The sequence below is a fragment of the Podarcis vaucheri genome (genome assembly GCF_965113315.1).
Source record: "Podarcis vaucheri genome assembly, chromosome: 4".
Classification (NCBI taxonomy): Eukaryota; Metazoa; Chordata; class Lepidosauria; order Squamata; family Lacertidae; genus Podarcis; species Podarcis vaucheri.
Window position 1 is genome coordinate 35,735,843 of NC_138762.1, and position 23,586 is coordinate 35,759,428.

The following is a 23,586-nucleotide window of genomic DNA, read 5'->3' on the forward strand; positions in this document are numbered from 1 at the left end:
TGCCATAGTTTCTTTTATACTCGTGGAAATGTATTTGATTGCTTCATGTTAATCAGCTTTACTTTTCATGAGATTCTCATGTTACAATTGTGCCACCTCCTTTTTCTCTTCCTTTGTGTGAACGCCAAAGCAAGTGACACTGTCCATTTTTCCATACGCTTTAAAGATTATCCCTTCTTTCATAACTGTTATGCAAACTTTACATAACCTCCACAATTTCTCAGTTGAAAACAAGATGATGGTGCCTTTAGAAAAACCCAAAAACATAAACCTGATTGACAGAAATCTCATAGCACTAGTGAATAATAATAATAATAATAATAATAATAATAATAATAATAATACATTTCTTACCAACTGAGAAACAATGTATTTACATTTTTAGATGCCACCAATCTATGTTTTTTTGCTTCTTTTTCTTTCCATCACACCCAAACTTGTTCTCACGCACTTTAGATTTCTCAGAACTTCAAAGTGATATGTTAGTCATTTTCTACATGCAGTAGTAGATCAAGAAAATATGCCTCGGGAATAGGCTTCAATATTACAGAATCAATACATGCCAAAAACTAGTTCACATAGATGGATTCTGTAGTGCAGTATTGCTGTTAAGTGAGTTCCTAGGAAGGAACTCCCCCCATTATTGTACTTTTGGAGCAAGGATTGCATGGCTCAGTTGGTTAGAGCATGCTGCTGATAACACGAAGGTTTCAGGTTTGAGCCCCACAGCTGCATTTTCCTGCATTGTGGGGGATTGAAGACAGGAGTGCCTGGCGTGCTCTGGTCCATGGGGTCACGAAGAGTCAGACACGACTAAACAACAACAACATGGGGGATTGGACTAGATCAGGGGTCAGCAAACTTTTTCAGCATGCAGCCAGTCCACTGTCCCTCAGACCTTGTGGAGGGCCAGTCTATATTTTGAAAAAATAATAATGAACGAATTCCTATGCCCCACAAATAACCCAGAGATGCATTTTAAATAAAAGCACACATTCTACTCATGTAAAAACATGCTGATTCCTGGACCGTCCGTGGGCTGGATTTAGAAGGCGATTGGGCCGGATCCGGCCCCCGGGCCTTAGTTTGCCTCCCCATGGACTTGATGATCTTCAGGGTCCCTTCCAACACTACAGTTCTATGATTCTAAGGGTAGTGTGCAAGAATGAGGTCCAAAAGGGGAGCCTGTCATTTTTCCAGAAATAGATGGTCTTCGTTCTTGGAAATGCAAAGGAACCTTTCTCATCCAAGCAGGCAACAGTTCCTCTTGTCCCAGGATACAAAGCCTGAGATGGGGAGCCTGGAGGCAGGAAGAGTTGTTGTAAAGATAGGAAGCTGTGGGGAAAGGTTATCTTGGCACAGGAAGCAAAAGATTCATACAAGCCTGTTGCAAGTTTCCTTTTGAAAGATGTTTCTTTGAAACTGCCTGCAGCTTGCAAATTGGTCTTTTGTGAGAATGTAATGAAGCATGCAGGGCAGGGACAAATAAGCCTCTGATAAGATATGCTTTTGACCACAGGCACGTGCCCTTTCAGAGCAACGCAGGGAATTTTGGAAAGACCAAAAATGAAAATTATGAATTGCAGATTTTTCTCAGTGTTTCTTCTCAGAAAATAATTTTTATCATGTCTGCTGTCCGTGTGTTCAAATGCAAGGACTGCTTCACTGTAAGTGTCCAGTGACTTTGCAGCGAAAGTGGAATAATAGTTTCCTGGTTTGTGTACAAAAAATGGGGAAAACATTTTGGGACCATAGCTTGGGCCACAGCTCAGTGGTAGAGTGTCTGCCTTGCATGAAGAAGATTCCAGGTTGAACCCCTAGCATCTCTGAAACCCTGGTGAGCTATTGTCGGTCTACATAGAGAGTTGTTTTGTTCACACATAATGCTGAGCCAAGGTTTATTAATACAGTGGTACCTCGGGTTAAGTACTTAATTCGTTCCGGAGGTCTGCACTTAACCTGAAACTGTTCTTAACCTGAAGCACCACTTTAGCTAATGGGGCCTCCCGCTGCTGCTGCGCCACTGGAGCACGATTTCTGGTCTCATCCTGAAGCAAAGTTCTTAACCCGAGGTACTATTTCTGGGTTAGCGGAGTCTGTAACCTGAAGCGTATGTAAGCTGAAGCATATGTAACCTGAGGTACCACTGTATGTGGTTTCTTAAATGATGGGCTAGCATTAATGTGAACCCAGGCCAGGCAGCTTAATTATGGTTTATTAACTGTGACCAAAGCTCACACAATAACCAAATGTTGTGGCTGGCTCACAAAACATTAGTTAACATCCACCATAAAAAGGTAAAGGTACCCCTGCCCGTACGGGCCAGTTGTGTCTGACTCTAGGGTTGTGCGCCCATCTCACTTAAGAGGCCGGGGGCCAGCGCTGTCCGGAGACACTTCTGGGTCATGTGGCCAGTGTGACGAAGCTGCTCTGGCAAGCCGGCACCAGCGCAGCACACGGAAACGCCGTTTACCTTCCCGCTAGAAAGCGGTACCTATTTATCTACTTGCACTTTAGGGGTGCTTTCGAACTGCTAGGTGGGCAGGAGCTGGGACCGAAAGACGGGAGCTCACCCTGACGCAGGGATTCGAACCGCCGACCATGCGATCGGCAAGCCCTAGGCACTGAGGTTTTACCCACAGCGCCACCCGCATCCCTTTTAACACCATAGCTTAGCATTATTTATGAACTTGGACCCCCTTCTTAACTATGGTTAATGAGCTGTCATTGCCCCAAAGAATTAGCGCTGTGAGTGAAGAGTGGTTCTTCTTGGCTTGCATCTCCTTTAATGGGGAAAGGGAATGTAATAAGCCACAGTTTAACCGACCACCTACTTGATGCCTCAGTTTTAACTGTGGTTAATGTTAACTTTGGCATAGTGTTATGTGCAAACAAGGTCAATACTGGGCTAAGTGGACCCAGTGGTCTGACTTCATATTGGGAAGATCCCTGTGTTCTTAAGAAAAGCAACAATGTGTGTGACCATCGCACATGATTATCTACACACGAGTTTGTTTCCTACAGATTCAAAGGTATTTTGTAACAAGTGAAGGGATTCTGAAAATCAGACTGCTGTTGCAAAAGTCTCCTTGAAACCTGCCTTTATAAACTGGGTGCATGAATTATAACTGCAGCTTGGCCTTTTAGTGCTTTGATTTTAGCTTACAATTGGAATGCTCACATTACTTCTCCCATGCAACCCTTTTCAATCTATATAAAAAGCAATCCAGTTTATAGTATCTCTGGGTCATTCTTCCTTTCCTGTAAATATATTTTTAGAAAATGAGGTATTCTTCTGTCAGGAAATAAGAGGACAGGGAAGGGAAGGGAAGGGAAGGGAAGACTAGAGCAGGAGTGGGGAACCTTTGGCTCACCAGATGTTCCTGAACAACAAATCCCACTAACCCTAGCTCAGCAGCATCTGAATGGTGTTAGGATGGGCTGAAAGACAACAACAACAGTAATAATAATAATAAATATCATGATACAGTTAATACTGTTAGGAGCAGAAAAATCACACTGGCTTATTAGGGAAAACACATATCAGAGCAACAGTAGATGGTGCCTTTATTGGGACTGCCTAAAAGATCAGAGTAGTGAGCAGAGTTGAACTTATCCGGTAAGCAAAAACAAAAATTGAAATCCAAAGGTTATGGGAAAAGAGAAAATATATATTGCAGGGCCTGTTGAGAAACCCAAGCCTGCAGTTTGTAATGGAATGGAAGGTGGGTGTTGAGCCTGACTTAATTAGGAGCGGTGATCCATGTTGTGGAGGAGAACCATTCAGATTCATATACCCCAAAGTTGTGTGCCCATTAAATATGGTCTGGATTCCCCCCCAACCGTTTGAAACAGAGTTAGGGGGCGCACAAACAGAAGAGAAGGAGAGGAAATATCATACGCAGCCCAAAGTGCTTGCACTAGCAAAGCTGTTTAGCTGGATGCCACCCACCCTGTTTTCTCTAAAGTACCAGAGATCTGGTCTCCCTCTCCAGTGGCAGAGCAGCACTCATAGATCTCAGAACAGCCCCTTAGCCATCATTCTGCCGGATTTAGGATTGCTCTGTAAGTAACAAAGTTGCTACGGGAAAAAATGGGGGGGGGGGTGTGCTTTCATTATCTGTATCCCAGGGATCTACAGATCCAGTCAGCTTTGGCAACTGCTTCTAAGTAGGAACAGCTTCTTGCTGATGGATTGTTTAGAAGTGAGTAGCTTTCTGGAAAAAAAGAAGTTTAATTGGCTGTCTAGCATTCCGCTTGCTTGGCTTTTTTTTTTTTTTTGGCCAAGTGCTCAGCAGCATGTTTTGTTTCATACTGAAGCTCTTCAGAAACAAGACACTCCCTACTGTCAGCGTAATTTGCCTCTTTCCTCGTAAGCACTAACTAATGAATGTCCATGCTACTCTTGCTACAGGATATAAGGAATATTTCCTTCCTTGACCTATCCATGAACTTCTAAACAAATAAAAATAAATACCCATTATCTCATATAATTGTATGTTTAATGCATTTTCCATTACATTGCCGTTTCTGTTCAAACAAGGTAATCCATACCTCTAATAGTATTATTCCTGCCTTTGCCTTCTGTGGCTTGTAAATCAGGCTAGAGCAATTGATGGCCCATAGGCTAAAAGTATGTGCATGGGAGAGAGGTATTCTGTATCTAGATGTTTTATCTCTCACAGGGGTTTTTGGACACAGTGCGCCCCAGCTATGTTAAGCACATGGAATCCATAACCATGAAGCCCTCTCCTTAAGCAGTTGCCTGCTTAATTTATAGCAGTTGCCCAGAAACCAGCCATGCAGCTTGTGCAGCAAAATGCATTTATATCTTAAACTAGTGTCCTGCTGGATCAGGCCAGAATACCCACAGTGGCTAACTAGATTTCTTGGGAAGCCAGAAAAGAGGACAGCAGACCTTCTGTGCTCCCCAGCAGCTGAGGTTCCTGAGGTTCCACACAGTTGTCATTACTGGTAGGCACATGTTCTCCATGGATCTGTCCAGTCCACTTTGAAAGGCATCTAACATAATTGCCAGAAAAAAATGCAGAAAGCAGAGACATCACCTTGCCAACAAAGGTCCATATAGTTAAAGCTATGGTTTTCCCAGTAGTGATGTATGGAAGAGTGAGCTGGACCATAAAGAAGGCTGATTGCCGAAGAATTGATGCTTTTGAATTATAGTGCTGGAGGAGACTCTTGAGAGTCCCATGGACTGCAAGAAGATCAACCTATTCATTCTTAAGGAAATCAGCCCTGAATGCTCACTGGAAGAACAGATCCTGAAGCTGAGGCTCCAATACTTTGGCCACCTCATGAGAAGAGAAGACTCCCTGGAAAAGACCCTGATGTTGGGAAAGATGGAGGGCACAAGAAGAAGGGGACGGTAGAGGATGAGATGGTTGGACAGTGTTCTCGAAGCTACCAGCATGAGTTTGATCAAACTGCAGGAGGCAGTGGAAGACAGGAGTGCCTGGCGTGCTCTGGTCCATGGGGTCACAAAGAGTCGGTCACGACTAAATGACTAAACAACAACAACATAATTGCCATAGTCAGCAGCTCGCAGCAGTGAGTTCCATAAATTAGACACGCGTTGCATGAATAAGTAGTCATTTCTGAATCTGCTGCTACTCCACGGTGGCTGGTGCCCATTCGGGTGGAAGGCAGTCAGACCAATAGTGGGTGGCGCCAGAGCCAATTGGAGAAGGGGAGAACTTGTTCTAGTTTAGCCCCTCTCCTCTTCCCCACTGAGTTCTGCAAGGGGCAGCACTTGTACACTGCAACTGCAAGGGACCCACCTTCATTGCTGCTAAGCAATTTCCTCACTGGAGGAACCTGAGTTTTAGTATCACGAATGAGAGGGAATTCTTTCTTTCTCCATGCCAGGCATAACTGTATACATTTCTAGCATCAAGCTATTTGGGAAACCACTAGTCTCCCCATGTGGCCTGCTTTTCCTCACCTCTTCCCCTGTGCAGCAATGAGACTTGAAAATACGCTTCCACTTGAACTAATGGAAGGATGCTTTCAAATTTAATTGCTGCACAGAGGACATTTTGGAGGGAGGAGTTTCAACTGGAGAGGGAAGGATTAACCCTCTTCTCCCTGTGTGCTATGATGCTCTCTCTTGCCCCTTCACTTCACAATTAGGCTTGGAAAAAATGGTTCCTGTGAGTGTTTTTCCCCCAATATGAATTTTGGTGTAGTTTGTATCGTTGGAGGGAATGTTAACTCTAGTAACAGTCTCTCTGAAAATCAACCCCCCCCCCGCCCGCTACAATAATTTCAGGACAGAGGTATGGGGGGGGGAGAGTGAATATGGGATGCATGTGTAGCTGGGGGGGATATAATATAAATTAGTGTGTGTTAGGTATGGGAATTAATGAATGCTTTGCCTTCCCAAACAAAACATAAAACTTTCTCTCATCTATGCTGGCACACTCATCTGCTTGAGCGGGCAGTGTTTTATTTTGCAAAATAATTTATTTCCCTGAAGGCCCCATAGCGTTGCCATATTTTGAAGAGCAAAAAAGAGGACACATTTGCTGAGTTTTACTTTTATCCATGAATTGCTATGATGACTCTGCCCATGAAAAAAGAGAACATGTCCTGGAAAAAGAGGATAGATAGTCCATGGTGGTACCTGCTTGTGGATGAGATGGGTTAAGCTTTGATGTTTAATGTGGATCAGCCACTCTGGCTTAGTTCATGTGGCTGGATAAGAGAAACCATTTTGACCAGGCAACCCCAAACTTGGCCCTCCATCTGTTTTGGGACTACAATTCCCACCATCCCTAGCTAACAGGACCAGTGGTTAGGGATGATGGGAACTGTAGCCCCAAAATAACTGAAGGGTTGAGTTTGGGCATGCCTGATTTTGACTGTAGCTGCTCATTGATGTGGTTCTGCTCCATGTGCATAATTCAGACCTAAGCTAACTGGTCAATCACTCCCTAGACTCAATCACTCAGCATGAATTCATTTCTCAAATTGCAAGCTATTCTGTGAGACTTTATATCAATACAACCCCCTCTTTTTTTTTAAAAAAAATATTTTTTATTAGCAATTTCAACATAACAAATTATCAAACCATATAATCACATACATTATTTCCCCCCCTTTCCCCCTTCCATCCCTCCCTCCCCTCCCCCACCAAAGACTTCCCTCAGCTCCTCTCTCTGATTTCTCAGCACATATTATTCTCTGCATGTTATAAAATTTTACATATCCTTACATTATCTATCTAACATGTTATCAACCAATAAATCTATGTATGTTTATTCAAAACCTGCCAAGGAGTCCAGTTCATTTTGTTGCCTTTTTAAATAATTTGTAAAAAGCTCCCATTCTTCCTTAAAGCCACAGTTGTTCTTATCCCACAATTTATATGTCAGTTTAGCCAACTCTGCATAACTCATCACTTTTCCTTGTCACTGTTCTTTCGTTGGGATTTCCTCATATATCAATACAAACTTAGTTTGAGGAAGTTCCTAAACTTGCAGCACTGTTAAGTACTTTTGGAGGGCCCATGACAATGGATGTTGCAGAAGTTGAACTTCTCCAATTCTACTATCCTTAGCCTCTCAAGGTCTTTTGCTGTCTTAAATAAGGGCCAAAGTAGATGTGACACCAAGTGAATTGTTAGGAAGCCGTTTAGGGCTTTGAAATTAATAGTAATAGGCAAGTAAAAACCATTTTTACAGGGACCAGAGTGTACAAGGTGGTGAGGCTTAGTTCTCTCCCTCACTGGAATCCCAACAAAAGCATCCCCTCCAGCACAGGGTAAAAAATTTCATTGGGCATGTAGCTGCAGAACGAACCACTTTTGCGCACAGTCTCTGTGGAAATCATTTCTGTACCTTCTATTAAAATATAGAACTCTGATGTACTTTCTGCTTTCTAATGACACATTGAGTCCTATGTCCAGGTTGACCTTATTTATTCATTATCCTTGGCTGCCTGTTGTTTCTAGGAGTCCTTCCCTGGAATAATGACTTGGTGCTACATCTTTCTACCTTCAAGCTACAACTACACACACACACACAGAGAGAGAGAGAGAGAGAGAGAGAGCCCTCTTTCTCTGATCTAGGCATGTTTACCTGAAGAAGGACTTAACACTGTGCTCTGCCTCTATCTCCCACAACTGCTTATGCCCCTGGTCAGCCCCTCTTTCTCCTAGCCCTCTAAAGTGCTGTTGCACCTGTGCCCCGCTTTCTGGCTTCTTGGAGGCCTCTGCCTAGCCACTGTGACAAGAGGATGCTGGACTAATAGTGCCACTGTATTCTGCTCTGGTCAGACCACACCTGGAGTACTGTGTCCAGTTCTGGGCACCACAATTCAAGAAGGACACTGACAAACTGGAACGTGTCCAGAGGAGGGCAACCAAAATGGTCAAAGGCCTGGAAACGATGCCTTATGAGGAACGGCTAAGGGAGCTGGGCATGTTTAGCCTGGAGAAGAGGAGGTTAAGGGGTGATATGATAGCCATGTTCAAATATATAAAAGGATGTCACATAGAGGAGGGAGAAAGGTTGTTTTCTGCTGCTCCGGAGAAGCGGACACGGAGCAATGGATCCAAACTACAAGAAAGAAGATTCCACCTAAACATTAGGAAGAACTTCCTGACAGTAAGAGCTGTTCGACAGTGGAATTTGCTGCCAAGGAGTGTGGTGGAGTCTCCTACTTTGGACGTCTTTAAGCAGAGGCTTGACAACCATATGTCAGGAGTGCTCTGATGGTGTTTCCTGCTTGGCAGGGGGTTGGACTCGATGGCCCTTGTGGTCTCTTCCAACTCTATGATTCTATGATTCTATGATTCTATGATTCTATGACTAAGTGGGCCTTTGGTTGGGTTCTTAAGTGCCCTGGTTCCCAAATTTTGTTGCCACTTTGTCAAATTTCTCTCTCCTTTGGTTGGAAACTAAAGGAGTGCCTCTTACTGAGCCAGATACGACTCAAAGGCTTCCGAACAGAAGTAGATACCGCATTTATGTGGAGTCCACCTGGTATGAGGTCCTCTCCAAACCCTTTCTCTTATTGGCAGAGGAAGAGACAATAGCAACATCACATACTGCTGCTTCTTACTCATCTATGAGGGACCGCCAGAGAAGAATAAGATATATTGCCCACAATCCTCCCACACTTCCTTTGTTTGCTTTTTCTTATATTGATAGTTCTATTTCTTTCACCTGCAGATAAGGAGGGCCCAGTGCTGTTGGTAGCCTCCATTCTGGCAAGGATTCTCTGTAATTTAAGTCTGCTACTTGGACGGCAGACATGCTCAGGAAAGGGAAGCCTTCCACACCACTTCACCATGTAGGAAAATGTTTCAAGCTGCTAAATGACTACCTGCCAGGCAACTGTTAAATGCATGGGAGTTCTGCCAGAAAAAAGTGCTTTGCTGTTTGAAACGTTCACCCACAGCTTCCTCTTTCTTTTATCTGGGTGCTAAGAGCAAGTGGGAGGAGTCTAATAGAGACCAAAGCTCTTGCAAAGTTGAAGTGGGTTGCTTCTTATGAAGGTTATGGTGCATCCACATTTAGAATACTCTGCTTGGTTCTCTCTTCCCCACTCCCAAGCTCAAAAAGGATGTTGTACAAATGTGTACAGGCAAAAACAAGAGCCAAAAAGCAGTTATGTGAGCAGGAGTCATAGCATCCTGCTGCAAAACAAGAGGCTTTACAAATATAATTTAGAAGGAAGGTAGCAGAGGTTGATGACTACGAACTTTTGTAGGCCTGGTGAATGCAGAAATTGTTTTCCCTCAAAACCCTAGAATGCATTGGAAGTTGAAAGTTTTAAATTAAAAAGTTGACCAATATTTAAAATAAAAATGCATCTGATCAAATAAAACCACAGAGAATCACCAGTGAAAACCTATATTGGAAAAGAAGCAAAGGAGATCTTGAAATACCTGCCCTAACAAGATATTTTCAAGCAGTAAAGCTTGGCCTGTATCTCATGGTGATTCAAAATAGACAAAGCAATTAAGGCAGAAAAAGAGATCTATAATAGCAGTTCTGGAAACTGTTACGGTACAACTAAGAACATAAGTTATTGATTCTCAAGTCTTGACATCCACTCTAAATCTGTATTAAAAGTTTGGGGTAACACTAACATCAGTTACCCTCAAGCAGCATTCGAAACTCCCATTGTTCTAGGTACGTTTTGTGACAAGTAATTTCAATAGCATGAGCAGTTTCTGAGCTCTGGGCGCAGTGCTGCACCTAAGATTTCAGATTAAAACTGTAGAGTGGAAGGAAAGGAGGACCTTTTTCTGCCTCCCCACTTGCAGCCACTCTCTGAAGACTGGAGAAGAGACCCTCTTAAGAATATTAGAGGGGTGGGCAGAGGAAGCATGGCTTTGTTTTTTGCAGTCTTCAGAAGAGTCCTAGACCATGTAAAAAAATGAATATACAATTTTAGCTGCAGTTCATTTATTTTCAGCTTTGTATTCTTGTTATTTAAAAAGTATGCCTAGATATTCCGTTGTTGCGCCCATAACCTAGGTTTAAGGTGCCATTTAGCTCCTAGCCTTCATATATCCCTGTTTCTAACACTGTCCCCAAGCATATCCCCAAGTACATCTTGGCTCACAAATAAATTCACTAGTATAGTGTTCAAAAATACTGGAAGTTTCTCTCTCTTTTTTAAATGGATTATTTATGGGCACATAATTTCATATAAACAAGTAACATTGATTCTGCACAACTACCATTATTCCAATCTTTCCAGCTAAGGCATATTGCCAGTCAACTGAAAATGCATTACAAATATCTTTGTGAATATAGATCTTTTGAAAGAGATGCTGATTCATTCAGACCAGAGCATCTTAATTAGCAAAATCTACCAGATATTGTAAGATATCAATTTTGATTAACTATCCCTAACATTAAAAAAAAAATGAGAAAGATTTATCAATATATAATCTCTATATGGAAACTGAATAATGGTTCTGGCTGTTTAATACTGCATCATCACTACTGATAAGTGTAAATCATAAAGAAAAGCTTTAAAAATTTGTTTAGGAGTAGCATTTGACAACGATGCAGATTAAGCAAAATATATAAAACTCATCTGATGCTGGAGGTGTAAATCAGTAAAATATGAATTTGTGCATATATGCTGATGTTCTGTTGAGATAAGAAACTTTTGAGCAATGTATTAGATTATCCAGGAACCCTAAAACAGTCCTGCTATGTATGATTTGGACAGAAGTTGAAAACGTTCTGTCTTTCGATTTGCAGATGTTATTGGAGAAATGAAAATCCGCCACCCATATCAGAATGGCTGAGAAAAATCTGGGGAAAAAACACTGCTATTTAGATTAACATACTGAGCAAGAGCTAGAAGAATTATCCGATGAAATAAATTAACAGCACAATTAACCCATAAAATTTACTTTCATGATTATCAAGAGGCTGAATTGCATTCAGGCACCTTGTATTTGTGATATTAGTCCCCGTTGGTGTGTTGTTGTCTGTCCTGTAAAAGTCCAGGATGGTTTTCTGATGCTGGCCCTGTCCTTTGGCTTTCCTTGTGGAGAGGGGGGCCCTAGAAGCTTGGGCACGAATGAGTACCATCTTCCCCTATTGCAGTGATGGCCAAACGTGGCCCTCCAGCTGTTTATGGACTACAACTCCCATCATCCCTCGCTAACAGGACCAGTGGTCAGGGATGATGGGAAATGTAGTCCCCAAATAGCTGGAGGGCCAAGTTTGGCCATCACTGCCCTATTGTAAGCTTTTTGCAACCCATGAAGATGAAGGAAATAATTGAAATTCCTTATTTAAAGATATAAGAGCTCTTATTGAGGCCAGCTTCCTCCCAGGTTGGCCCATCTGTTTCTCATAATGGTTGATCTCAGCCTCATCTCCAAGGCGATTTATATGTAGCAACTTAAAACGTTTCTTTGTTCACTACACTGTGGAATTATTTAAAAGGGGACAGGCCACCTAGACTGGCAAACAACAAACAACACAGTCCCTAGCCCTCAGGTCTCCAAATTAATGGGGAGTTGATAAAACAAGTCCAAGTTAAGTCTAATTAAAAGCTGTGTTAAAGCCAAATTAAAATATCAATAATTCCAGTTTCTGTTTCAGCCGCTTCCCGCGCCTCCACTCTATAAAAGGGGATGTCAACAAAACAGAGAAGCCCCAGGCCTGTTAATTGCTGTTAATCTGCTCTCCAGCTTCCAAGTTAAAATAACAGTTGAAAGTTGATAAAACACTTGTTTTAAAACAGGTTAAAATCAAATAAAACTCAGTTTAGATCTGTGGCGCTCTGGAGCTGCCTGTCTGACCTGTCGCCATCTTAACCAGAAGAGGGACCCCCATCAAGTTACTGGGATGGGCGGAAAACTTTGTCCCCTCCCTTGTGCTGTGTTTACTTCATCCCTACATTTTTACTGCAACACCCTCCCCCCAAAATGAGTAGGGTCTCCATGGGACAGAAAAATCACTTTGGGTACCTGATCCAACCTCTGGGTTTGGGGGTTAGTGACCTCTACTTTAGGGAGTCTTTTAATTACTGAGCATTCAGAATACTAGTAGAACAAAACACACTGTTCCTGCAAAAAAACACACACAAAAAACCATTGTTGATTTTTGCTTTCTAGCTTTCTGCTATCAGGATAGCTTAAGATACCCTGAGAAAGCAAACAGTTTAGTGCTATGAAAATAAGTAACTTTGCAAAAACCTATGAATGTAGTATTTATGTTGGCACAAGGAAGAAAACCGATCCTCTGGGACTTTAAAATAGGAGCAGTGGCTGCAAGCCGCTTGAAGAATGGCGGCTAGGCTCCGATTTGCTTGAAGGAATACACAGTAGGGCAGGTTAGATGCACAATTTAATGTGTTGAAAGCATCCGTGAGGAGCTAGTTGGGCTTCATAGACTTCCCCTGCTGTACGTGTAGTTGCAACCAGTGCCCACCTCCCCCATCAGCTGTATGTTTGGCAACAGTAAGAGGCTCACCCATACTTAGGGAGATCATTGGCCACAGTTGTCAAATGTGTGGTTGGTTGGGTAGGCCTAGCCTGCAGAGCACATGGCCCTGTGGCAGGGAATCCAGATTTTTAAAAGGCAAATATGCCCATCTTTCTCTTCTTGGTTCCAGGGTCTCATTCTGTCTTCCCTTAAGGAAAGGGTAGGTAATCTTTTCTGGCCAGCAGGTCATATTCTTATCTCCTTGCTCCTGGTGGAACAAATGTGACAAGTGGGTGGGGCTGACCACCTGCACTACGACATCAGGTGAAGCTGCACTTTGAAGCCCCGATTTCTGGGACTTCAAAGCACAGGGCTGCCTGAAAGCCCTTTTTCAAACAGCTTGTGTCTTTACTGAGTAACTCCAGAGGGGTCGCTGTTAAAATAAGAAAACATCTTGTGGTACCTTAAAATGTGTTGATTTATTTTGAAACTTATGCTCCACCTTTAAGTGTTACCACTCCCAGGGCAGTGTTTAAAGCAATTTAAAACAGCAACAGTATCCATCAATAATGTTAGCAGTAATAGGAATCAGTAACAGTCCTGGGACTGCAGAGCTGAAGGCAGTCGGGGAAGTATGAGCCACTGAGAAGTACTCACTGCTTCCCAGGAAGAACATCATGACAACCAGGAAGGCAACCTGATCCCATTCAGAGATGTAGTAGCTGCTTCAGTGCTTGCTATCCTTCTCACACACTTTTTCCTTTTGTTGTCAAATCTGTTGATGTTATTACATGCTGTTCCTGCAAGGAGCTCAAGGAAGTTTATCATTTTAACAGTATTTCAAAACCATATTAAAACAACAGAGCAGCAAAAATGCAGCAATACAAACTTCAGATGTCCATAAGATGGGAAAAGTACAGTGGTGCCCCGCAAGACGAATGCCTCGCAAGACGGAAAACTCGCTAGACGAAAGAGTTTTCCGTTTTGGAGGTGCTTCACAAAACAAATTTCCTATGGGCTTGCTTTGCAAGACGACAATGTCTTGAGAGTTCCTGCTTTTTCCCCTCCCCCCCTTTTCCAAGCTGCTAAGCCACTTATCAGCTGATCCGATCAGCAGATAAGACGCTAAAAGCCGCTAATAGCGCTAATCCGCTAATCCTTCAATGGGCTTGCTTCACAAGACGAAAAAACCGCTAGACGAAGAGAATTACAGAACGGATTATTTTCGTCTTGCGAGGCACCACTGTAGTTTCTTTCTCAAACAGGTTTTATCTTAAACAATTGCAAACACAGTAAGTAAAGAGTCCACTTGCAATATATCAGTGGTTCAGTGCTTAGACGTCATACCAGTAAATCAGACATTTCGTTGCTAAAGAGCTTAGTCATCGAGCTTTGTAGTAAATAATATACAGTGGTACCTCAGGTTAATTCATTTCGGAGGTCTGTTCTTAACCTGAAACTGTTCTTAACCTGAAGCGGCACTTTAGTTAATGGGGCCTCCTGCTGCTGCTGCGCCACCGGAGCAAGATTTCTGGTCTCATCCTGAAGCAAAGTTATTAACCCGAAGTACTATTTCTGGGTTAGTGGAGTCTGTGTGGTGTAGTGGTTAAGAGCGGTAGTCTCGTAATCTGGTGAACTGGGTTCGCTTCCCTGCTCCTCCACCTGCAGCTGCTGGGTGACCTTGGGCCAGTCACACTTCTCTCTGAAGTCTTTCAGCCCCTCTCACCTCACAGAGTGTTTGTTGTGGGGGAGGAAGGGAAAGGAGAATGTTAGCTGCTTTGAGACTCCTTTAAGGGAGTGAAAGGCAGGATATCAAATCCAAACTCCTCTTCTTCTTCTATTCTTCTGTAACCTAAAGCGTATGTAACCTGAAGCGTATGTAACCCAAGGTACCACTGTACAAGAGAAGACAGAATGTAAACAACTTAAAGCAGGGTATATCTGTCTCCATTTGCATGTTTCCATCGGGAGGAGCATAGAAAGAGGACAATGTCCTTCAGTTTGTTAAACCTCCTTGAGATATAGCTGGCAGTGACAGATATTAAAGTCAAATGCCAGCCAGTACTCCTTGGGAATTGGGTTCCAGACACGTCCATGGCATTAGCTGTGGATAACATGTCATGCACCTGATGAGGGTTTGCTCCCCACCAAAGCTTATGCTGCAAATCATTTGGTGGTCTTTCGGGCACCATGGCATTTTTGTTTCTTTTTTTTGTATAGAATTGTTATTGCCTTGTACACTATGGGCAATACAGCAGGCCTACCAAGTTCAGTAAGTAGTGATCATAGGGAGGAATTCAAGTCAGTTTGCTCAAGCCTTTGCAGATTAGAATCACTTCACATCATTTTATATGTTTGCCAAGCATAAATAGTTGTTTTCTAGCTAGAGCAGAAACAATTCTGCCTGGGTTAATAATCCATAAAATTTAGAGCCCTTCCTTTCCATGTGTGTCGTGAACTGAAACAGCTGGGTGTGGGTATCTGCTGTCCAGAAATTCTTGTTTGTTTCTGGGATGGATTTGTTAGATTATACAAATAGACTGGATGGTCAGACATGCTCCAAAATGTTTTAACAATTAGAGCTGTAATGTGTTAGGTTGTTGTTGTTGGGGTTTTTAAAAGTTGTAATTAATAGAGAGTCTGCCCACCTAAATTCACGAGAGAGGTAGAGATATGCAAAATTAGCATTTCATCTAAAAATGAAACAAGCGTTCAAGAGGGTCTGAAACATAGTTTCATGCTTTTAAGGCAGAATGTTGAACCATTTGAGTTCATTTGATAAATGCTTTAGGGCAACTTTTCCCAACTTGGTGCCCCCAGCTGTTTTCCCCTCCCCAAAGTTACAACTTCCCATCAGCCCCAGTTGTTGTTGTCAGTTGCCAGGGATCATTACGATGTATTTATTTATATCCCACCTTCTTCCGTGAAAGTGACTCAAGGCAGCTTACAAATAAAAATAAGAACAGCTAAAAACATAGAGATTTTTTTAAAAAAATTAAAATTAAATTAAAACTATATGTATACATATAAATATATATTTAAGCTATACAATTAATAACAATAAAAGCAACACAGTGCCTGCCCCCTCATTGAAAGCAGTCAGTTGGGAGGAACAAGAAATGGGTGGCACACAGATGTCCTTAGCCGGGACATCTCAGCATCATGGATATGGTGCAACTAAAGACCCTCCATCTGGATGTGGAATTGGACAAAATGTGTTGGGTCATTTAGGCTGCCATCTTAACCCCTGCTATGTGGGCATTGTGGTCAACACTATGGCCCCTGGCTAAGTATGAGGGGTGCTTCTGAACCTCTCCTTTGAAATCCAAAGGAAAACAGGCAGTAGGGGGAAAGAACATCCCTTCTTTCCTCCCCCAAGGACTTGCTATTACACTACTGCTTGAGTTAGAGTCACCTTTTGGTTGACCAGACAAGTCCTACAAAAGGGCAGTTTCCCTCTCCACTGGCTTCTCCTTCCTGGCTGATCTGCCCAGATCCAACAAGTATGGCCTTCTCTGTTTCACTTCCAACAGGAGATGGGAGTAGTAGTTGAGAAGGCACTAGACTGAGGTAGTAGGTTTTATGGAGTTAGCACAACTCATGTCATCTTGGCCCCATTGAGGAAAGAAATGCTAGAGTCCCTTCCCCTCCGCTGCCCCCTGGCCATCTGTGCTCTTAAGCAATTTAAATCAGCCTTGGTTCTCCATTTAATAGAGTGCTCCCCTTGCATAAATCTAATGTCTATGCTTGTTGGGGGGTTTATAGAGCTTTTCCATTTTGCTGAAGCAGGTTGACCAAGATGCCCAGTACAGAAAGCCATGTTTAGGAAATAGTATATTAGAGAGAATGCGCTGAGCTGTTTTCAGCAAGCCACAATATTTGCTACAGAGGAGGTGTTTTACATAAAGCAGAAAGGAAACGAGCTGAAAACAAAGACAGAGAGCAAATATAGGAACAGATTGCCCTTAACCAGGATCACGGAGGATATTATTACAGAACTTAGCTTTGATAGCTAATCAAACAGTTGTGAAAGATCTACCATTTTTCCAGGCTCAGAGCAAAGACTATGCAAGATTTGTTTCATGACTGGTTTATTTAAACACCTTAAAACCTATTGAGCAAACACAGCTGCCTTCATATCATATTAATAGGCAAGCATGTCAATGAACCCCTTTGTACTTCAGCTGGAATTCGAGTGAGTAGTCCATACACTTAAAGAAAACCTGTGAAACTGATAAATGACAGGTGACAGATTATTTTCTTTCTTTCTTTCGCCCAAATTTGACATGTAGAAATAACACTAACGTTTCTCTTTTGAACTTTTGTTTCAGATTTGACAGTCATGAAACGGATCATATGTGCAATTCTCTTGGGTGCGGGAGTGATGTATGTTATACTACACCGAAACCTGCGACGGACAAATGACTATTGGTAATTACAACATCTTCTTAGACTTAGACAAACTACCTGTTAATTTGTTAGTGCAGATCTCTCTAAGAATCATTTGGCTGTACCTCTGCAATTGCAAGTCGTATTCAGGAGCTGGAAAACATGTTGGTAGGTTAGTTAGCAAATGTGTCTGACGGAAAACAAAATGACTGCAGAATTACTTATGACATTTACATTATAGGCAAGTGTCCCCCATCCCTGACCTGAGTGGAACTTAATCTGAAAAGGTAGCACTACCTTATTTTGACTAAGGATGCTTGAGGATTTCACAGTTTAAAGTGATTTTTAATACCCAAACTGGAACACCATGATGCTTTAATTTTTACACTTTTCTGAAGTCTTCAGTACAGGAAGACAATATGGTTATACAGTTCCTGAATCATAAATTTACTCTTGAAAGAGGATTTCATTCTCTGTGTGAAGATTGGTTCCTACTCCATATTATCTCTGTGAAGTCTGGTTCCTATTTACAGGAGGGCGGTAATTCAACTGTGTTGGTAAATGGTAAGATTAGTATGCTGATTAGTATGTACCTCTTAAGGGTCAGGATGGTTGCTGTACCTTCCGGATTGAATTTAAGACAGGAGCTTGTATCAGGGCCACAGATAGTTCATGAATGGTATATTTTATCTGAAACGTATGCCAGTTGCATTGACGCCATGATCCATAGAAATAAACCACGAGAAAAGCACAGACTTATCACCCATTGTTAACCCACTTACTCATCTTTTCTCTGAATTAAAAAGCTGCAACCCTCCTTCTTAGAACTCTTCCAAATGTAGTTGCACCATAGATTTGTATAACAGCACTATGATATCGGCAGTGTCCTTTTCAATTTAGCTTGTGTCGTATGGCAATGTGGGTGGGGCATGTCATGTTTCAAAGCCTTCTGCATTCAGCTCTATTAAAGTTCTCTTTTGGGTGCTTTTTAATCAGTCATTGAACTTGTAGAATAAGTAGCCCATAAACCAGGGAAGAAGCACATGCAATTCAGCATCACGTGTTGTATAGTTTAATGCATATGACTTGTGCACTGAAAACAGTGCAACCTAGAAAGACTTAATTTGAGACTGAATGCTGTGGCAGGTTTTATGGATTGTCTGTAAATAAAATGGAGTGTGTGTATATCTATATAAAATTTTGCTTCAGATGTTCACTACCTCCTATCAGTCTGTTTGTGTATTTTAATATGGTGAATTTGTTGTTGTTGTTCTAGGTTGCCCCCTACAGATGGAGGAGACAGAAAAGGACAAATAATAGGTTGCCCTTACAAACCTGGCGTTTCATCTTTAATAAAGTAAGGGGAAAGGGGGATTACTAATGGTCACCATGTGCTGAATGGGCTTGCAGTCCCCTCTTCCAAAAGCAAGGGTGGGCGACTTCTTTTCTGTTGCTAGTTGCATTCCCTTGATGGTAATCTGTTGATGTCCACATGTTGGTGGTGGGTGGAGCCAGACACAAATATATTTTGGATTTACAAATAAAAACCAGTTTTCAGCGTGGCTACCAAAGGTTAGAATTCACAGTCCTATGCAGATTCTACTCTTAATACAATACAATACGATAATCTTTATTGTCATTGTCAGAACAACGAAATTGAAAAATCTACGTAAGACATTCAAAAACCAACAAGCCTGCTATCCCAGCTATCCCAACCTGGTTAGCCCCCTAAAAACTCCGATACCCCATTTTTAAATACCGTATACTACCATAGAGACTCCTTACACTGAATTTAAAACCAAAATCGCATTTGGATAGAAACTGTTTCTCAGGTGGCTCATCCTAGTCTTTATAACCCTGTACCTTCTTCCAGAAGGCAGAAGCTGAAAGAGATCATTTCCGGGGTGTGCACTATCCTGCACTATCTCTGCAGCTTTCTTATGACACCTGGAAACGTAGATTTGATCCAAGGTGGGAAGAGTAAACCCTATTGAATTTGATGGGGTTACTCTCAAATAAGTATACTGATGAGGTGTGTTTTTTTTTTTAAGCATTACAGATCAATACAGTTTTCTGGAAAGCAAGTGAAGACAATTATTTTCTGACTTAGCATGTGTGCTCACATACCTCGCTTATCAGACATTTACCCTAAGCGATGCAGTCAGGAAAAAAAGTAACAAAAGAACAACACCCACACCAGTTCATATTACCCCACCCCCCAAATACTGGTCCTTCTAGTTGTTCTGCACTAACTACACAGAAAGAAGGAAAAAAGCCGAGGAAAATAAGCAAGGCATGAACAAGAAGGAAGGAACTCTGATGGGATAGAAGAGTGGGGCAGCTTCAGAAGGTACTGAGGGCCATGTTCAATAAGGTTGTGGTTTGCATACAGCTCCTAATCCACAGGCTTCCCACCTGAACCCCAAAAGAACAAGTTTGTAGCAGAAGCAGCTCACCAGGTGGGATGGAGCCACCACACTAACTTCTCATCAGGTGGGTTGCTGCTGTTGATAAGGAGGGCAAGGTGACAGGGAGGTATTTGTGGTGCAAATTGCCAGCAGGAGCACTAGATGGGCTCTACCAGGGTGTTTGCTGCACCAGCCTCCCTACTGCCTCGCTCCTCTGCCTCCAGTAAGCAACAGCAGCCTACTCACTGGAGGTTCAGGCTGCCTTGGTGACATAGTGCACCATTTACCAGTTTAGACTGCTGCACTTTCTGTACGACTGTCTGGCCTCACTTATTCACACCCTGTTATTCTCCAGCTTAAACTATGGCAAGGTGTTATCCAGGGCTACCTTTGAAGGTGGTTTGGGAACTGCAGTTCATCCAAAACACGGCTGTTGCATCAGTGCAGTATAATCAAACTACTTTACACAAGTCAAGTGTGGGCACAGACCACCCTAAGTGCAGATTTATGTACAACAAGAGCAGGGACCTCTTTTTCACCAGTGCAGCACTGTTGTTGTTTAGTCGTTTAGTCGTGTCCGACTCTTCGTGACCCCATGGACCAGAGCACGCCAGGCACTCCTGTCTTCCACTGCCTCCCGCAGTTTGGTCAGACTCATGTTTGTAGCTTCGATTTGTAGCTGCAGTGCAGCACTAGAGCCACAAAAACATGAGGATTAGTACCAAGCAATGCATATCAGGCATCGAGCCTGTATGCCAGGCACCAGCTGGTTTTTGTCTATAAAAGCTACACTTGCCAGAATGTACATATGAAAATGGTTCACTTCCGTTTTCTGTTCTGCTTTAACAGCCTTCACAAATGACACACTCCCTCCTAAAAGGAGGTTTTTTAGGAACTTTAATCCATCTTCCTGTTTTCCTAATCTATTAATTACTGCATTTTATTCAGTCTTTCATATGACATAAAAGTCACTTCTGGAAATCTAGTGGAAGTTTTGCTCTCCTTTCAGTGATCATTGCTTCCAGAAAAGGCATTTACTATGGAATAGTCAGGCTTATTGGGCATCTATAACAAATGTTTTCTGAGCACTTAGTCTTAGAGAGGTGATGAAAACCCTTGAATGTATGTCTGAAGGGTGATTCTGGATAGGTGAGAGCAAATCAATGAAGTTTAATTTAGAAAAGATGGGAGTTCTGAGTGTTGAACAGACTGCTGTATGAGTTTTGGATGAAGTTGCATTCCATCGAAAAGAGCCAGGTGCACAGTTTGGGGGTTCTCTTGGATTATGTGCAATCTGTGGAAACACTGGTGATCTAGTAAGCTAGGAGTGCCTCAGTTTATGCTAGTTCACTAGCTCTTTCTGGAGAAACAGATCTTGCCTCAGCTACTCATGCTCTGGTTGCATGCAGAGGAAATTATGCAATGTGTAGGACTGCCTTTAAAGACAGTTCATAAACTTTAGCCTGCACAGAATACAACTTTTAAGATACAGTCAAACCTCGGATCCCTAACGCCTCTGTTTTGGAACGTTTCGGCTCCCAAATGCTGAAAACCCAGAAGTAAATGCTCCAGTTTTGGATCGTTTTTTGGAAGCCGAACGTCCAACACAGCTTCTGATTGGGTGCATGACGTTCCTGTGCCCAATCGGAAGCCATGCCTTGGTTGTCGAACATTTCAGAAGCTGAAGGGGTTCCAGAATGGATTACGTTCGACAACCGAGGTTTGACTGAACTCGTGGGAACCAAGGAACACTGTGCTGTCTACATTGGCTGCCTCTTTGTTTCCAGGCTCAGTTTAAAGTGCTTGTTTAGACGTTTAAAGCACTGAAAGCTTGGGGACCAGGTCTGCACTCCAATGAATCTTCCTAGATCCTACAACGAGGCTCAGAGGCCCTGCTTTCTGAATAATAATAATAATAGTCATCAAAGCTCATCACTGAAGCGGACATCAGACAGGGCCTTTCTTCTGGTTGCCCCACATTTCTGGAAATCTCCCCCTAAATAAGTACACATGACTTTGCCTCTACTTTTACGTAGACCTTTCAAATTTACTTGTTTCATTCAATTTTTTATTGACATGTTGTATGTACTGGTTGTTAACTACTCCCATTTTTATTTGTTTTGGGGTTATTTATAATGCATTAAAATTATTGTCTGTTCTTGTCTGAAATGTTGGTAAGCAGTCTTGGGATGGTTTCTTTGTTGGCACCAAACGTGGCATTATTTTATAAAACAAATGAACTAACATTTTAATATTTCCCCCCTCTTTTTTCCTCTAGGGGGGAAAAATTCTATCCTTTTCTGTGCATTAACGATTTTGTAAAAGTGTCTGGGGACCATGGAAGTCACAGGATCGAACTACCTTATGGAATAAAAGGAGCAGGTAAGCCATTGATATGTGCTGCATTAAATATAAGGTTATGCAAGATTAAATGATGAAAGTGAACCTTTCATTATTTATTAATGGGTGTAAAGTTTTTTCTGAGGTGTTGCTGTTTAAAGGCAGTATGGTACACCACCAAGCAGATATGGAAAATGTAGAATGTGATTTCCTGCTTCCCCCTCCTCATTCCACTTCACACATGGTATTGCATGCACCCTTCTTTACCTGCTTATATTTGGGGTGGAGAGGAGAAATTGAATGTTTTGGAAGGTCCATGCAATATTTCATTTTAAACATTTGAATTGCAGATGGTGCCTGCAGGGATATGGAATGTGCAGAATGGGCCCAATTTAATTGTGAGGATGCATATCACAGAAACATTCTGGCACCTTGGTTGGGAGCAGGGAATTATAGGCTGCTTCCATATATTTCCATCAATTAACATGGAATAGAAATAAGCACAAGAAACTTGTATTCTTCCTAATCTTTGTATGACTATTGCCGCTGGGGTTTTAAGTCTCTGCTCCAACAGTGTTCATGAGATTAAAAGGCCATAAACTTATTTAACAAACTCACACTGACCTCTGACAATTTAGTATTTTATTTAAAAATGCACATAACACAATTACGTTTAGTTTTGTTGGTACAATAAAGTGCTGATTCTTAATTAATGATTTTTCTAAAATAATTTGTATTACAGAAAGGTATTTTCATATGGCACTTTCAAGACTAGAAAACTGCAGAGTATTCACTGAAGATGATAGGTGAGGTTATTTTTGTGTTATCGCCAACTGTTGATGAAAAATACAGTCTTTGGATTGATATAATTGCTACCATTTTAGCTGAGATTAAGGCCCATGTAAAAGAAAAAAAAACAAACCCAGCCGCCCAGGACACACAAGATGGAATTGCTCACTGCATAGCTCAGTTGAGTTCTAAATGCAAATTGGAACTCAAAAGGATTTGCCCTTTTGATTGTTCATTTAAAGAAAAAGAAAAAATCTGGGCAGTTCTTCAGTTGTTGACATCAACATTCATTCATTCATTTTAAAAATGTTGTTGGCCATTTTTATTATGATGGTTTTAATTTATTATCTACCCTTTAGCCTAAGGTCACAGGGCAGGTTACAATAATTTAAAAGAGATTTTTTTAAAAAAAAATCCAGTTTAAAAACATGTAATTAGAAAGATACCAAAAAAGAGTCTCGTGAAAAATAGAATGGGTCCTGAAAATATACATTCTATTACCTGCCCTTCACCAGCTGGTCCCATTTTAATGTCCTGGATCCATGTGAATTCTACGCCATAACTTCATATTTGAGGGTGGGTTAATTTTTAAATACAGTGGTACCTCAGGTTACATATGCTTCAGGTTACAGAGTCTGCTATCCCAGAAATAGTGCTTCAGGTTAAGAACTTTGCTTCAGGATGAGAATAGAAATTGGGCTCCGGCAGCGTGGCAGCAGCAGGAGGCCCCATTA

The 23,586-nt window shown here is 41.9% G+C and overlaps 1 protein-coding gene across 1 annotated transcript in view; it reads left to right on the plus strand.

Moving 5' to 3' along the window:
• The window catches only part of ST3GAL6 (ST3 beta-galactoside alpha-2,3-sialyltransferase 6), a 47,049-nt gene that overhangs the window by 12,928 nt on the left and 10,535 nt on the right, over positions 1-23,586 (plus strand). The window contains exons 2-5 of the mRNA XM_082221035.1: positions 17,258-17,357; positions 18,592-18,672; positions 22,002-22,105; positions 22,806-22,869. Coding sequence (XP_082077161.1) covers positions 17,269-17,357; positions 18,592-18,672; positions 22,002-22,105; positions 22,806-22,869 — 338 coding nt within the window. The 5' untranslated portion in view covers positions 17,258-17,268. The remainder of the gene's footprint in view (positions 1-17,257; positions 17,358-18,591; positions 18,673-22,001; positions 22,106-22,805; positions 22,870-23,586) is intronic.